At 31.8% G+C, this 15,772-nt stretch overlaps 3 protein-coding genes and 2 long non-coding RNA genes across 13 annotated transcripts; 3 read left to right on the top strand and 2 right to left on the bottom strand.

Moving 5' to 3' along the window:
• Positions 1 to 3,072: 3,072 nt before the first annotated feature.
• Positions 3,073 to 4,004, top strand: LOC105666399 (protein regulator of cytokinesis 1). Its single transcript, XM_048411545.1, has 2 exons — positions 3,073 to 3,922; positions 3,979 to 4,004. The coding sequence occupies exons 1-2, from the start codon at positions 3,073 to 3,075 to the stop codon at positions 4,002 to 4,004; spliced, it is 876 nt and encodes a 291-aa protein (XP_048267502.1).
• Positions 4,005 to 4,024: 20 nt separating this feature from the next.
• Positions 4,025 to 5,855, bottom strand: LOC125386204. The gene is made up of 2 exons (XR_007226172.1): positions 5,731 to 5,855; positions 4,025 to 4,996 (listed from the first exon to the last, which is right to left on the bottom strand). It is a non-coding gene; the product is annotated as an uncharacterized LOC125386204 (long non-coding RNA).
• Positions 5,766 to 12,919, top strand: LOC100650976 (WD repeat, SAM and U-box domain-containing protein 1). Of its 7 annotated transcripts, XM_020866220.2 has the most exons (18): positions 5,767 to 6,067; positions 6,494 to 6,527; positions 6,650 to 6,810; positions 7,200 to 7,371; positions 7,587 to 7,732; positions 7,818 to 8,044; positions 8,177 to 8,409; positions 8,825 to 9,025; positions 9,299 to 9,441; positions 9,731 to 9,926; positions 10,265 to 10,410; positions 10,828 to 11,036; positions 11,148 to 11,419; positions 11,595 to 11,685; positions 11,776 to 11,870; positions 11,952 to 12,113; positions 12,235 to 12,382; positions 12,449 to 12,919. In XM_020866220.2, exons 3-18 carry the CDS (start codon positions 6,695 to 6,697, stop codon positions 12,616 to 12,618), a joined length of 2,727 nt encoding a protein of 908 aa, XP_020721879.2. In that variant the 5' UTR covers positions 5,767 to 6,067; positions 6,494 to 6,527; positions 6,650 to 6,694; the 3' UTR covers positions 12,619 to 12,919. The 7 variants fall into 7 exon arrangements, with proteins under 7 accessions (XP_020721880.2, XP_048267359.1, XP_020721879.2 ...); XM_020866221.2 differs by having other exon boundaries at positions 5,766 to 6,810; positions 12,449 to 12,633; positions 12,749 to 12,919; XM_048411403.1 differs by lacking the exon at positions 6,650 to 6,810.
• Positions 12,501 to 13,127, bottom strand: LOC110119818. The gene is made up of 2 exons (XR_002308310.2): positions 12,987 to 13,127; positions 12,501 to 12,891 (listed from the first exon to the last, which is right to left on the bottom strand). It is a non-coding gene; the product is annotated as an uncharacterized LOC110119818 (long non-coding RNA).
• On the top strand, positions 13,062 to 15,175 carry LOC100651656 (myosin-2 essential light chain). Of its 3 annotated transcripts, XM_012315521.3 has the most exons (5): positions 13,580 to 13,685; positions 13,809 to 13,836; positions 14,398 to 14,438; positions 14,569 to 14,874; positions 14,991 to 15,175. In XM_012315521.3, the coding sequence occupies exons 3-5, from the start codon at positions 14,420 to 14,422 to the stop codon at positions 15,095 to 15,097; spliced, it is 432 nt and encodes a 143-aa protein (XP_012170911.1). In that variant the 5' UTR covers positions 13,580 to 13,685; positions 13,809 to 13,836; positions 14,398 to 14,419; the 3' UTR covers positions 15,098 to 15,175. The 3 variants fall into 3 exon arrangements, with proteins under 3 accessions (XP_012170910.1, XP_012170911.1, XP_012170909.1); XM_012315520.3 differs by lacking the exon at positions 14,398 to 14,438 and having other exon boundaries at positions 13,062 to 13,685; XM_012315519.3 differs by lacking the exons at positions 13,580 to 13,685; positions 13,809 to 13,836 and having other exon boundaries at positions 14,369 to 14,438.
• The last annotated feature ends 597 nt before the right edge of the window (positions 15,176 to 15,772 follow it).

Here is a 15,772-nt window from a genome sequence, read left to right as displayed (position 1 = left end):
TCATTTTCTACGAAGCGATAAAAATATTAGGTATAAATGAATGGTGTTAAGGTTTTACTGAGATAATCATTGAAAGTAGGCACGTGTTTGATAGTGATGGTCCAAGAGATTTTGTTGATCATTTATATTTCTGCATATTGATTTATTATACTTACAGATAAGATAACTATCGTAGAAAAAGGTGTTTGCTTCTAGGTTTATATAGGCGTTATTACTCTGATTTATTCTTGTCAGTTCGTTTTAAGATACGTATCAATACGTTATAGTTTCTAATCCTTGTAGAATTTTATATTGACATTTACATCGATTTCAACAACTTATAAACTTTAACTTTATTCGTCATCAGCCAGTATTGTACAAAATGTTATTACTAACATCATTACTGATACCGACGATCTTTACTAATTTAATTAGCTATAACGATGTCAATGCTGCTACTACTGCTGTATTAACGACACCATCCAGTCGGGCTTACAATTGTTTCGTGAAAATTAATTACGGTTGTGACGTATTCAAATCTAATGTCAATGTTGGCGCGATTATTGGTTCGGCAGATTTCATAAAAGATGGGCCAAAGGATGGAGAACTCGCTAGTGCTGGAAACTCGTTGTATGATGTATTAGACGAACATCGATCTGGACGTTGGAGCCAGTCTTATTTAAAAATAAAGGAGCATAACGCCACTCATTTCGTCACGGACATTGCTTGGATATTTAGCAATAAAACGGTAGTAGTTGACAAGGTTCAAGTATTTTTATCCAATGGCAATTACACAGAGGATCAACCGATTCGGAGATCCTCATTGAATTTAGCGTGCTCGTATCAAACCAATGATCATCTGATTGTTGAAAATTACGTTCTCCGATTCAACTGCTACATTTCCAGTGAATTCATCGAAGATCTTTTCTACCTCTCTAAAGGATCAGGAATTCTTTTATCGACCTTGAAAATAGCTGGAACAAATTATGCTTTCTATCAAGTCGCTGACGTTTCCATTCACGAAACTGTTAATCAGATCGCCAATTACCATGGATTTGTTTCCAAGCCACCTAGTCGTGCAGCGTTGTGTCAATCGAGGGTAAACAAAGATTGCGGACGGATCAAATACGAGCCGCAGAGCGTGGAAGCATTCAAAGGGTTCCCTTATAAGGAACACAGTCCACCAGATGGAAAAATTGCTAGCGGCAACAAAAAAGAATTTTTCGAATTGGATGAATATGGTGCAGATCGATGGACACGAGTCAATTTCCCTGACGTGAATTGTTACAATCAGACGCACGTGTCTTTCGACATTATTTGGTACCTCACTATGCCTCACCGTACCGACGATATTCAGATATACGTGAGTAACGAAAATTACACATCAAAGGAACCGCTATCCAGGCGTCATTTAGATCTTGATCCACTTTGCACGGTACAATATTATGGAGCAGTCCCGCCTCAGCAAATGATCATATCATGTCCAATTTCATTGGAAAAATATCGTCGATTAAACAAACTGAAAGAATTATTGCTGTTAAGTATATGGAATATATACGACACTGCGTTTGGATTTTATCAAGTTATAGATATTAAAGAACTGTCAAAGGAACAGTCATACGAAAATATATTGCGTAAATGTCAATTAATAAATTAAGATAAAACTTTTATTCATTTAAGCATTGTATTGTTTTTTTTTAATATCAAGTATTTATGTAATTGCAATAATGTTGGCTGTATTTTACTATACCATGTATTTTACACTAATATTTTATACTAGTTTACTCATTAAATATAACAGATAAAAAGTGGTAATAAAAAATATAATCTTGTTATAAGTACCAAGATTCATTCGATAATAGCGAATAGTTGAGTAGTATGACCTTAAATTTTCAAACGTCTTATCGATAAATCATTCTATCACGAACTATTCCTATCTATCGGGAAACGTAGATAATTAATTTGATATCTTAAAAAATGCGATACTGATTGTATCACAAATCAAACGTGACATTTTCATTGCACTCTATTAAAAAACAATATAAATATAATCAATAATATACAACATTAATATGATTATCAAGGAGAAATATGTAATTTTCGTTAAATTACAATGTTTGTATTAGAAATGTTAAATATATTTCATAAAAGATATATTTTCATGAAAATGTTCTCATTTAGATATTTATTTTCTTCCGGCGAGGGTACATTGTAAATATGATTAACAAATATACGAACACACCTGGCGCGAAGTCATCAGGTGGCACCACGTATCTTACAAAGAATACTTCGGACATGGTCCTCGCCGACTTGAATGAAAAGTGTGGTTAGTTTTGTACGTGAAATAAACATAATTGTAATTTTAGCTGTACATATTATTTATTATTGATAACTATTTATAATCATTCATTAATCTGTATATATAATTTTCCTGCCATGAATTATATTTAGTTATAAACAATCTCCTCAATTGGATATTAGGTAAGTTGACAGCACTTTGTCATTTAAAATCGAAAGCATACTTATCGAACAACGAAGATGAAAAATTAGAGTTTTCGCTGCACTTGAAGAATCCGGACTTTTCCAACTTCAAAGTTAATCCGTTCATTGCTCAATCGAAGTATCTTATCCAATTAATTCAATTAAGATATTGAAGAGTTCAAATTTTAATGAGTCGAGCTTCATGCTTGTTTTTAAATTATCAATTGTATATCGTGACCAAAATGTTTTAGCGCTCTACGGTCAACAAACAAAACCTAAATTCCCCAAACGTATTTGAAATAAAATAAAGGGATTTAAATATTTAAGTTTCTATTTTCTTACAGGTTATTGACAATCAACCAATCGCAAACCGTGGTAGATGGTAACATCTTAGTTACAGTCAGATAGGTGGATGGCGTTGTTGTAGGATACGAATTCAAACGAACAACGGTCAGTCGTGTTATAACGTGTAAAATTCGTTTTTCCGTAGTATTAGTACACAGTATACCTATCGTATTTATTCGGGGAACAAATAAATTCACGGGAGTTTTTATTTTACGTGTTAAATTTTAATGTTTGATTGAAATATTTGAAAGAGAAAGAAATAAAAGAATGGCCGATTCGTCCGAATGGGAACCGCTTATGCAGAAGATTACTGCAAAACTAAGTAGTACATTGACTCAATTGCACGAAATATGGAAAGAAATAGGATATAATCACGAAGTACGTTCGATATATTCCAAGCAAGTATTTGATCATATAGAAGATTTATTAGGCGATATGGTTTCAGAGTCGAAACTGAAAAAAGAAACGATATTAGTCAATGTTAAAGATTTGATGGACCAAATAGGTGTTCTAACGAAAGAATTAGGAACAAATATTACAAATGCTGGATATGAAAATCTATCATTAAAGGAAGTAGAAGAGGCGCTGCGCGCTGACCTACAAAATTTACAATATTGCAAAACACAACGTGTGACTCATTTAAAAAAATTGCTTGCAAAGGAAAAAACCCTTTGTAAGGTATTAGGCACTCAGCCAATTAATATAGAAGAAAAATTGCCTTCGGATGAAGAACTTAAGAGTTTTGAGCTCTACCTTGAAAAACAAGAAGGTGAGAAATGTCGTTTAGAAGCCATTTTTAACGAACAACGTAGAGCAATTGTTAGAATGATGGATGATTTAGGCACATCTCCATCATCTAGTTTTCAACATATAGTATATGAAGATGATGAAAATTATGTCTTTAGTAATAGCAATATGAATAAACTAAGAGAACTTAGAGAAGAATTAGAACATAAAGTGAATAGTGCAAAGGAACATGTTGAAGATATTAGACAAAAATTAATTGCATTATGGAAATATCTTAACGAACCTGAACATATTTGTCAGTCATTTCTTAGCAGTTACGAAGGATATAGTGTAGCAACTATAAATGCACTAACCACAGAATTGGAGCGATGTAAAGAAAAACGGAAGCAGAACATTGCTAAATATGTGTCACAAGTAAGATCTGAGTTGGTCAATCTATGGGATTTATGTAAATTCAGTGAACAACAAAGAAGAGAGTTTATATATTTTTATTCCCATACATATACAGAAGATTTATTAACATTGCATGAACTGGAAGTAAAAAGGATCCAAGAGTTCTATAATTCAAATAAGTCTATATATGAACTCTTACAGGAACGTGATGATTTATGGACAAAAATGAAAGAATTGTTACAACGTGCAAATAATCCAGATCGTTTTTATAATCGTGGTGGTCAGCTATTAATGGAAGAAAAGGAACGTAAAACCATCCAGAAAAAGCTGCCAAAAATCGAAGAGCAATTAAGGAATTTAATAAAGGAATATGAAAATATACATGAAGAAATATTTACTATAAATGGAATGTCAGTAGAGGAATTATTGAAAGAGTCATGGGAACATTTAAACGAAGAAAAGGAGTCTATAAAGAAGGCTAGAAAAGAAGGAAAAGATAAATCAGCAAAAAAGGCAACACCAACTGTTTCTAAAATTCCTTCTAAAGTTGCTTTAAGCTCATCCAAAAAAGGTATATTCAGTATTCGTCGTCATACACCACTTAATTGCTCAAAGAGAAAACTTTTCTGTAGTCCTTCTCCGAATACTTCAGCAAAACGTAGAAATAGGAGCACAGGAACAAGTGGATCTAAAAGTAAAGGAAACAGTGCAGTTTCTAAAAAAGCATTGAAATCAAAAAATAGTCATAAAAACGAGAATTCCATATTACAAAGTTCAACAGCTACTGACACAACATATAGTAAATTTGAAGAACACTTAGAGGATAAGAAAGAACTACGAAGTTCTTTATTGCCAGAAAAGGTATTAGCAAATGCAAGTAAATCTAAAAGGAGAAGATCAATACGAACACCTGCTAAGCCACTAAGGAAAAATTTACGATTACCAAAAACACCAACAACTTCAGAATCATCACAATTGCAATTACATAAATCACCACGTAGTCCTAGGATAGCACAATCATCAAGGCTTGCCACTATGTCAACACCATTACCTATAATTTTTTGAAAAATGTTTTGTATAGTTATATCAATATGAATTATAAGCTAAAATATTAAACATTTTGTAAATATTTTTATTTTCTTACATATTTTAGTATTAATATAACATATTTTCTATTTCATATCATGTTATGAATATACTATACTTTATTAATATTTATTAATTAATGTGACATAAATGTATAAATTAAATTTTCTCACAGAATTTCATTACTATTCAATAAAAAAAAAAATGATAGGATATTTCATGTTATTTTCTCGTACATGTACATACATGTTATTATTTCGAAACTAAACAGTCTTCCAACTGAGGCAGATGGCAGAATCAACTTGATATTTTAAAAATAATTTAATAAATAAAACTTCGAGTTCACGAATCACTATTTCCTAACAATAATCCTAATTCTGCATATTGCTGTTATTGTTAGCGATATCACCAGTGAGATTTTTTATGAAAGAAAAGTGATTATATATATTTTTTTATAAGATCAAGAGATTAAGAAACTATTTTCTCTAATGGGGATATTGAGCAAACATAATCTTCGGAAATAATATTTGATTGTTGCGAATAAAGAGAAGATAAATTAAAACAAAATATTTCAAAATATATATTCAAATACAGCTTCAATATTTTTAATATTCTTGGTATTTTAAAAATATTTTTAATCAAATAAAATATATTTTCAAAATAACACATAATCTAAAAGAAAATAATCTATATATTTACTATTTGAAATAATATTTTATCCAAATAATCATTTAAGTAATCGCTTTTTAAATATTCTATTTGCGGATGACCAAACCAGTTTGCTTATAGTCGTTTAAACTTCATACTTATCGATTTTATAGCCTTAGTAGACATGCGTTGACATATTATCGTTGTAGAATGCTTTGTACGCAGAACTTGATGTTTTATGAGTTTCGTTTCTTACCTGAAAGAGACAGCATGTGATACATTACCGAAATAAATCTTCTTTAGCAAGTATGCAACATATTATGATCGAATCTATCGTTCCAATAAATCTTAGTATTTGATTTCAAATTGCATCGATTCATTTATTAACGTAAGTAATTTCTTATCGTATTTCTTTATGTATTATTTCTTTCAAAGTAATATTTTCACAGTGAGAGATTGAAAACTTGTACAATTTGTATGACACGACGATTACGGTATAAAATTATTCCCAATAATCTTTTATATATGTTTTCTTTTTACTTCATCCGATTCCTTTTTTATTTCAATTACGGTACTACATATATCCTATCCAGTGAATCCACGTACATACACGCGTACTTATATATATATAATATATTGAACAATGTCAAGGTCACGGTTATTCCACGTTTCTTTACACCGCGTATTCTTCATATTTTGCTTATGACATTATGTCCACAACTACTTGTGTCGCGAAACGATTTGCACTGTAGCTTACAATAAAAAAGTTAAGGTAATTTGCACAAAAATATTTCAAGTGCTTTTAATGTTGCAGACGAAAACGAATAAGATGATGTGTTGCATACTATGTAAGTAAAATATTTTGTTAATAGCATATCAATAATATGTATAAATATAAGAACGAAATAGTTATATTTGATTCTACTTCGTACTTATCTTGCTTTTTACGGTATATCGTACGTTGCTCCAGGCTAATATTATAGGTATATGAAAGAAATTAATAACAAAATCATATATGAAGATGACCACCACGATAGGAGACGTACAAACTCTGCAAACTTTAACGTCACACACCAGTGACGTTACGAGTATTGATTTTGCGAGCGATTGCGTACTTGTAACTGGATCTGGGTAAGAAAGTTATCAAAGTTGAGGGGTTTATATGTAAATGAATTTTTTGTCAAATAAACAATTGTAGTTGTACGGGTTTATCTCGAATTGCTTTTCTCGAATTGGTTTTTGTAAAATTACATAATTTTCATTTTTAACGCTAAATCACAATATAGATTATCTTTCATAATATCGATCAATCCATCCCCTATATTGTGTTATATTACCGTTTAATATGATTGATATATACTCCTCGTTAAATTATATAATATATATTATATAATAAGTTAAATAAGTTATATAATAGAACATTAAGTTGTACTTTTCGTTGCTGAAGTCCAATTATATAGGTATACTTATTTCCAGTTACAGTAATTAAGCTGATATGGGCTTGTATATGCTCTTTTCAGAGATAAACGTGTCAGAGTTTGGCAATGGCGATCAGGCGAAGGGTACGTAGAGGCATATTTTTCGCCGTTGCAGGGGCACAAATACGGAGTTACATCTGTCAAAGTGAGCCCACAATCGACGATGCTAGCTTCGGCTAGTATAGATGGGACAACGTTGCTATGGAATTTACGAGTAAGTTAATTACGAGTTAGTAAGATCGAAATGAAATTTGATATCATGGGGAAAAAGTGGTGAATCTCAAATATGAAATCCCAGTTTTGGCAATTCATACGTCTGTAAGATACAGATTCCTATATACACGTATGTACATATGCACTAAATCTTCACGCTGCCATTAGCAATTATTATAAAGATGTACGAAAGAGGTATCGTGATATCCTTTGCAGACAGGAACAAAAATTCATACGATGGTTCAAGTAGGCGGAGAAACTGTAAGAGTTTGCAGATTTTCACCCGATTCAACGTTGCTTGCAACTGCCGGAGATAATGGACAGGTTTGTCTTTGGGATTTGATTCGACGCAATCTAGTTAGGTGAGATTCATTTTATTCTCCTGATACCTTCTATATATCCGAGTATTCGACGAATCGGGCAGTAACAATTCGAATTCGCATACAGATATTTTCAAAAACATGAAGGTGCTGTGCAGAGCGTATGCTTTTCACCGGATACCAGTTGGTTAGTAACTACTTGTACGTTTGGTGTCATGAAATTATTCGCCACCAGCGATATCATCGACTCGTGCTTTACCGACAACCAAGCGATTACTGCCCTCGCCTCAATTGATGATGCTCATGATTTAGGTGTCGTATCTTGCGACTTTTCAATCTGCCAAAAGATTATAGGTACATAAAAAGTTATAAAACTTACTATCGTCTTTCAAAAACGATCTAAGCCACGAATTCGATCGACTTCGATCGCTACAAATTTTATGTTTACTGTTAAAATTACCAGTGTATGAACTGTTTCGTGTTTAGCTAACGAACCATTCACAAAAGTGTACCAACTAGTTACTTGCGGTAATGATCATTACGTAAAATTATGGGAGGTTACTGTGATACAGTCGAAATGCGAAACATCCACCGTGAAAATAAGCCTGTGCAGAATCATGGAAAAACACAGTAGTGCCTTAACTTGTGTTTGTTTCAATGCAAACGGATTATTCATCGCTAGTAGCGGCCTCGACAAAACAGCGGTAATCTGGGAAACGGTATGAAACAAAAAAGATAAGAGATAACTATCGCACAATAAGTAAAGTCCCCCTTATCGCACAAAGTAAATGCATTACTATGATATTTACGCTGCATATATGCATCTATATGTACAGTGGTAACCATATAATTATGCTCTTTAGAACGGAAGTTTGAATAACTTATTTGTAGATTGACCTATGTACATAATTTCTTAACTTGATTATTGTATCATTTCGTGAAACTTCTATAGACATTTACATATACAGGGTGTTTCATTTATATTGGATTCGTTAACATTATATAAGTTATTTATGCTGATTTGTGAATTAATCGTATTCGAGACAAACAAAACATTCCGTATATTGATAACGCTTATGATCATTAGCTTTTTTATTTCATCCCCCAACCTTTCGATATTCCGATATTTTTCAGGATACCGGAAAAGTGATGGCGATAACAACAGGACACAACAGATATGTAGCATGCTGTGCGTTCTCGAGAGATGGAAATTTATTAGCTACAGGTTCCAACGATAAATCCGTAATTGTTTGGGATCTTAAAGGAAACTTATGCTTCGACTCGGAACTCGCACGACGATTTACACCTGCCTTATTTTTAGATAATCACGAAGAGGTGAGATATAAATATATGTAACAAGTACGAGCAATAAACGGAGCTCTAGATCTTCTTTATGATTCCCAATAAATCTCTAATTTTTTGTTGCGGACATGGAAAGTTGCAAACTTTAACCACTGATCGATTTCACGGTCGCACTATATCGCTTCTATTACACCAATTACCACATCTACTAGGCTAATTATACCCTTCCATCGTTTGAATCGTACACGTAAATAATTACACGTCTATAGAGTTTGGTAAAATGAAACTTCCTCACCTTACCCCTAGAGCGTCGAATATGAACAAACTGTAATGAAAAACGCGGAAACATCTGTTAATGACGTTCAACTAATTCAAAGATTAGAAGAGCACGGTGGAGTAATAAACAGCGTAGCTTTCTACGGAAATCATCTTATCGCTTCTGGATCTGGGTTAGTCATATCTAACATAGTTAAATAATTCAGTATACGAGATATCATTTTTTTAATATTTTATATAAATAACGCCCAAACCTGTAAGATATTACTAGGTTAGAAATATACAGGGTGTATTATGCAACCGGACTAAGCAGCAACTCTAAGACGGTAGAAGGCATGAATGACAAAAATGTCATTCGGCAAAACAAAATGATGCATAATGATGCATATTGTTTGGTCCAGTTGTGTAGAATATTCTGTATTGCATTATTTCTTTCACTGCTTAATTATGATAAATACTCAGGGACAAGTTAATACGAGTTTGGAGCATTGAGACCGAAGAGGGAACCAATGCCGAAATTATTACGAAATTTCAAGAGAAATCTTATAGCCCGTTGGATGGTCATAAATATAGTATAAACCATGTGGAATTCAGTCCTTGTGGTCGTATGCTTGCCTCCTGCTCCTTAGATGGAACTGTTATCATCTGGAATACCGAGGTATTAACCAATAGTACGATTATAAAACGTGGGAGATTATCAACGTTGTTACGTCGCGTGATATAAACCGCGCGGCCATAAACCGAAAACATTTAAGGATTTGCACGTTAAAGATGAATAGGAGCATCTAAAATTACTTAAATTAAAGCCTAAGTTTATGGTGGGTCAGCGGACCCTTAGCGACCCAATAACGAGGGACGTCGCACGGTTTATATCACGCGACGTGACAAACATTTTGATAGTTATATAGAAAAAAGCCTCATCTATAAGAGGCACTCGTTAAACTGCAAATTAAGCTCATTGCATATTATCGATTCTCCGTTATTAATTTCACGTAGAACGGTTCTCAAGCAAAATCTTCCTTCGTGAATTCGGGATCCGGTATCCGTGTTTGTCGATGGTCACCGGATGGTACTAAAATTGCTACAGCTGGAGATGATGAAAGGACGACGTTATGGGATGTGAATAATATGGAGGAACTTTGGTACATGCTTCAAACTTTTTATATATGTAAATCGAATCTCGATTTCAATTGGCTTGTTATTCTTTATATGCATATAATGTCGTACATATAATATGTATGAGATTACAGGGCGGCCTCCTTCGAACTATTCAACATTCATCTGAATCAATTTTCCCAAAAAGTTAGTATTTAATTATTCGAGTTATTATCCAAGTGAGTCCAACTATGTGCATCACCCTGTATATACATACAAATACACGTATATGTATGTAAAATAGTGTATATGTAATATATATGTATTGTATATATTATATGTTATATAAAAGTATTTAAAAGATTACACAAAAGTGTATACAATATAATGAATCTATGAAAATATTGTTTTTGCTTTATATAAATTGCAAAATATTATTAAGTTGTTGCAAACGTATGTCACAGCATTTTCAGTGGTCATGCCGATGCAATAAACGCGATTGCCTTTACACATGACTCCTGTTACTTGATTACGGCATGCAACGAAGGTACTTGGAGGCTGTTTCAAATCAGTGATAATACAAATTGTGAGGCGCTGATTATTTGTGGCGAAGCTCATGACTTAGGCGTCCAAGGGTGTGATTTTTGTCCAACATCTAACTTTATAACTAATGGTAAGCATGAATAGTAGAATAATAGGGTAGAATCCTATTCATGAATTATTGTTAGTAAGTCTAGTAAGTATGTGACTATGTACATGACTATTCTGCTATGTTGTATTACAGGAAGAAGTGAGAATACAATTAGCAACAAACATTCTTATCTATTAGCAACTGGTGGCAATGATTCCTTGGTTAAGTTATGGGAAATAACAATTGACAAAGTTAACGTAATCTCATCAGGTAGTAGTGGAAGCAGTAGCGGTGATGTACGATATAAAGAAAGGAGATCTTTCGCCGGACATGGTGGCAATGTGACTTGTGTTCGATTTCCTCCGATTCAAAGCGAAATCTTAGGAAGCGTAGCTACTGATAGAACGGCGCGTATATGGAATGTAGTGAGTAAACATCCTATCCTTTCCTTTTTCTTCACGAAAAACAGACTTTTAGCTAAATGGTAATATATTGGGCTAACTTTCTACCTAACGAATATCAATAATAATCAAAAAAGTTCATTAAAAATTAATTTACGCAATAATTTATAACACGAAGTAACGAAAAATGTGGTTTTAGTACTCTGGGACGTGTTTATACGTGCTAGAAGAGCATGAAAGTCTTGTAACTGGCTGCGCTTTTTCGCAAGACACTTCTCTTTTTATTACAGGTTTTGATCAATTAATATATTATATTATCCAATGCATATTTTCTTGATTGATTCTTTACTGCATCAACAATTATTTTGAATCATTCGTAGGTGCTCTAGATAAAACTGTCTTAATCTGGAAAATACCTCAACAGTTGATTTCGCAAAATATATTAATAAATAACTTAAAAAATAACAGAAAAAGGGTATGTTTTTAAAACATGATGATATAATATTTCGTGTCATCGCATCAGTTATAGAGGTACGTTTAATTTTTAACATAAAAGGTTGCTGACTGGAAAATCGATGATACGTTGAGATGGTTAGACGAAATAGGCTTATCGATATTAATTAAGAAAGCTAATACGATTTCTTTAACGGGACGACATTTACTTTCCCTATCGGAGAATGAATTAACAAACAGACTGGACATAGAACAAGATGAAGAGGTATATCGTCAAAGAATCAAAAATAATCTAAGTTACTTTTTTAATTAACTCGTTTTCTACTGTGCTTGTTTCGTAATTATTTACAAAGAAGTACACTTCACCGATTTGCAATTGATTTTAGACAGCGGAAGCATTTAAAACACAACTATACTGGTTAAAACGTGAAGACAATAATTCTTCAGAGATCCCTATAGACGATAGCGAAATATCTCACGAATTTTTATGCCCTATCACGCATGAAATAATGAAAGAACCCGTCCAATGTTCTGGTAAGCAATACAAACAGAGATCATAATAAAAAGTATTTGATATTCTAGTAAGTATCTTATTTTCAGATGGATTTACATATGAAAAAGCTGCTATAAATGAATGGTTTTTATGTGGGAAATATACAAGTCCAATGACGAACAAACCTCTTCGAGATACTTCATTTACCCCAAACATTATACTCAGGAATGCGATATACACTTTTCTTCATGGAAATCGACCAACTGATGACAATTAAGAGTTGCATTTAATGGTGTGTAAACTAGGATATAAAATGTAACTTTAAAGAAGCTTTTTTTTTTTTTCTTTTTATATATCTACATATTATATTATACATCCACCTGACACGAATTTTTCTTACACTTGAGGTTATGCACTCTCATGAACGGGTATATGAAGTTTTAAAAGGAACAAATAATAAATACGCACAAAAAGTTGTTAACAGACTAATCAACAAAATCGATATAACATAGCAAATATGTACGTACATTTGTGAGAATTTTGTAAACATCTGTTAATAAATATATTAATTGTATAAACACACTGTTCTTTTTTTAAATAGAAATTATATCTGTCTTTATTAGAAATTGCTATCGATATTTTTACCTTATTATACTTTGTATCATACCGCCAAGTCTATTCTATACTTCATCTGTGTGTAAGGCCAAGGACTACTGATGATAGAAGACGTGTAGTATATAGCAGAGATATATACGTATGTACTTATTTACACAAGCAAAAACATAGCGACCTCTTGAAAAAAAAATCAAAACTATGTATGCTTAGATACAATATGATTCATTGTACATATATTTACTGAGGTTAGAAATCACAATCTATAATGTAAGAATAGAATATTGAGTATTTGAATCTTATGTTCTCGAAGACCAATACTATAAAAATAAATACACCATTAAGCAAACTGTTGATAATTTTTCAATTGAGGTTACTCTTTATTATATGACTATCACAGTCACAATTTCCATGTAGAACAATATAATTCTTTGAATTTCATTTCTGTTTCCCTATTTTATTTTAACCATTATATTTACTAAACATTCGATCGAGTTGTAAATGTCAGAAATTTGTACACAATTTTTAAAAAATCCAGCTTCGTGTTGATTAGTTTTATCGTTTTATATGCGTCACATTCCAATAAAACCGATGACTACATAAATTCTCTGAATACAACTGGCTTGAAAAACTTGGTACGATCGAGGCGCTCGTTGTCCAACGTACATATATACACGTTCGCGGTAAAAAGATACGTACTGTGTGTGTCACTAACGATAGTCAAGCAAAATGGTTTGTATTTTTATGCACTGTCTTTTATTTGTTTCGTGATATTTTGTTGAAATACATAAAAATATGTTTAAACAGATGTGTCGGTGAGAAAAAGATATACTTATATATTATACATATTTTTAGGCATCTTACTCGGAGGATCAGTTAGCAGGTACGTAAATGCGAATGAGATCATTGACACCAAACAGAATAAAATTAAAGAAGGGCGGACAGATGGTTCTCGATGTTCAATTTAGGTCAAGAATATCCTTTACCTTATTAGACTCACCCTGGTGACATCGAATTACGTGTCGGTGATTTCCTTTTATGGTTAGGTATCTGAAAGAAATAGCAGCAGAAAAGAAGAAACGAAGACAGAACACGAATAGCATTGCGTCGTAACAACCGTGGAACCTTTATATTCGGTTTTAACTCGTTTCTGGATGTAGTTTTGTTGGTATATTTGTGATAGGCAATATATATACATATATATATATATATATATACATATACATATTGTGCTACAAACTTCAAGATTTATTGATATTCTGTATTGTTATCTTTGTTTGGAAAAAATACAATACAATATTTAATATATATTTTTTGGATTTCTACGCGTATTTGTTCTAATTATCATTATTCGTTTCATCTTTTAAAAGGTGGAACCTTATCATTTAATATATACTTAAATATATGCATATATATATTTAAAATACACAATGTATGGTTGTAGTTATCAAGAATTAGCTAACAGAATGATGTCATCAATTGAGGGTAAATAAATTTATTATTCATAGAAACTATCATCTTTTAAATCAAATTCTGACTTACTTAGGCATATTTATGTAAAGTATAATTTTATGTATCCATTGTTTATAATTATGAAATTCTTTTTACTATATAGAATTTCAAGAGGCATTTCAACTGTTTGACAGTCGAGGAGATGGGAAAATTCACGTAGCCCAAATTGGTGATGCATTGCGTGCTCTAGGACAAAATCCAACTGAGTCAGATGTTAAAAAATTTACTCATCAACACAAACCTGATGAGCGTATTAGTTTTGAAGTGTTTCTACCAATTTATCAAGCTATAAGCAAAGCTCGCACATCTGATACAGCTGATGATTTTATAGAAGGATTACGTCACTTTGATAAAGATGGAAATGGTTTCATTTCTTCTGCTGAACTAAGACATCTTTTAACCACACTAGGTATGTATGACAATATTTTTGACAATATTTTTTTAGTAATTATCATTACATGATCATATCATATATAATTCATTTTCTAATTCACAGACTAATTAATTACTTCTACTTTTTGGTAGGTGAGAAACTGAGTGATGAAGAAGTTGAAACCCTATTGGCTGGTCATGAAGATTCGCAGGGTAACATTAATTATGAAGATTTTGTTCGACAAGTGATGTGTGGTTAAATTCCCATCTTACTAGATACAAGTAATTATCAATCAGAGAAATTTGTATCTGCCATAAAGTATTTTTCAAGCATTTAATTCCTTTTATTTACTTGTATTTTATTACTATTGAATACTACATAAGATTATACATAATAGACATCCCAATATAATGCTTTATTAGAAGGATAGAATAACCCCAATCTCCTTTTGTTTGTTTATATAACATAATATATTATGCCTTGATGTGAAGGATTCATACGAGAGAATATTCAAAATTGAAACTAATGTGAAATTTAAAGAAAGAAAAGGATTTAATTATCCCATAAATCTTTTAATATATGTATTAATTTGAGTAATTGTTTTTAATATTTGTCATTAATTTTATATATCAGTATACATTTAGAAGTTGTATGTAAATGGAAATATCCTTTCTTGTTATTTATAAATATGAAGAATTATGCACTGACGAAAATAAAATTTATTAAAGTGAAACCTAAATACAAAATTTAAATATTCTTTATGCATTTAGTTATCTGAAATAAAAAACGGGACATGTACTTTTTTTAAATATATCTATAAACACCTCATTCCCGAAAAATATTAATTCACATATAAAAATGTTAATATTGTTCTAAATACACATTAATAGTTATTAATTGTGTAAATGGAATGTTGTGAATGAAAAAATCTAAT

The sequence above is a fragment of the Bombus terrestris genome, chromosome 13 (assembly GCF_910591885.1).
Source record: "Bombus terrestris chromosome 13, iyBomTerr1.2, whole genome shotgun sequence".
NCBI lineage: Eukaryota > Metazoa > Arthropoda > Insecta > Hymenoptera > Apidae > Bombus > Bombus terrestris.
This window is presented reverse-complemented; position numbering and strand designations above follow the sequence as displayed.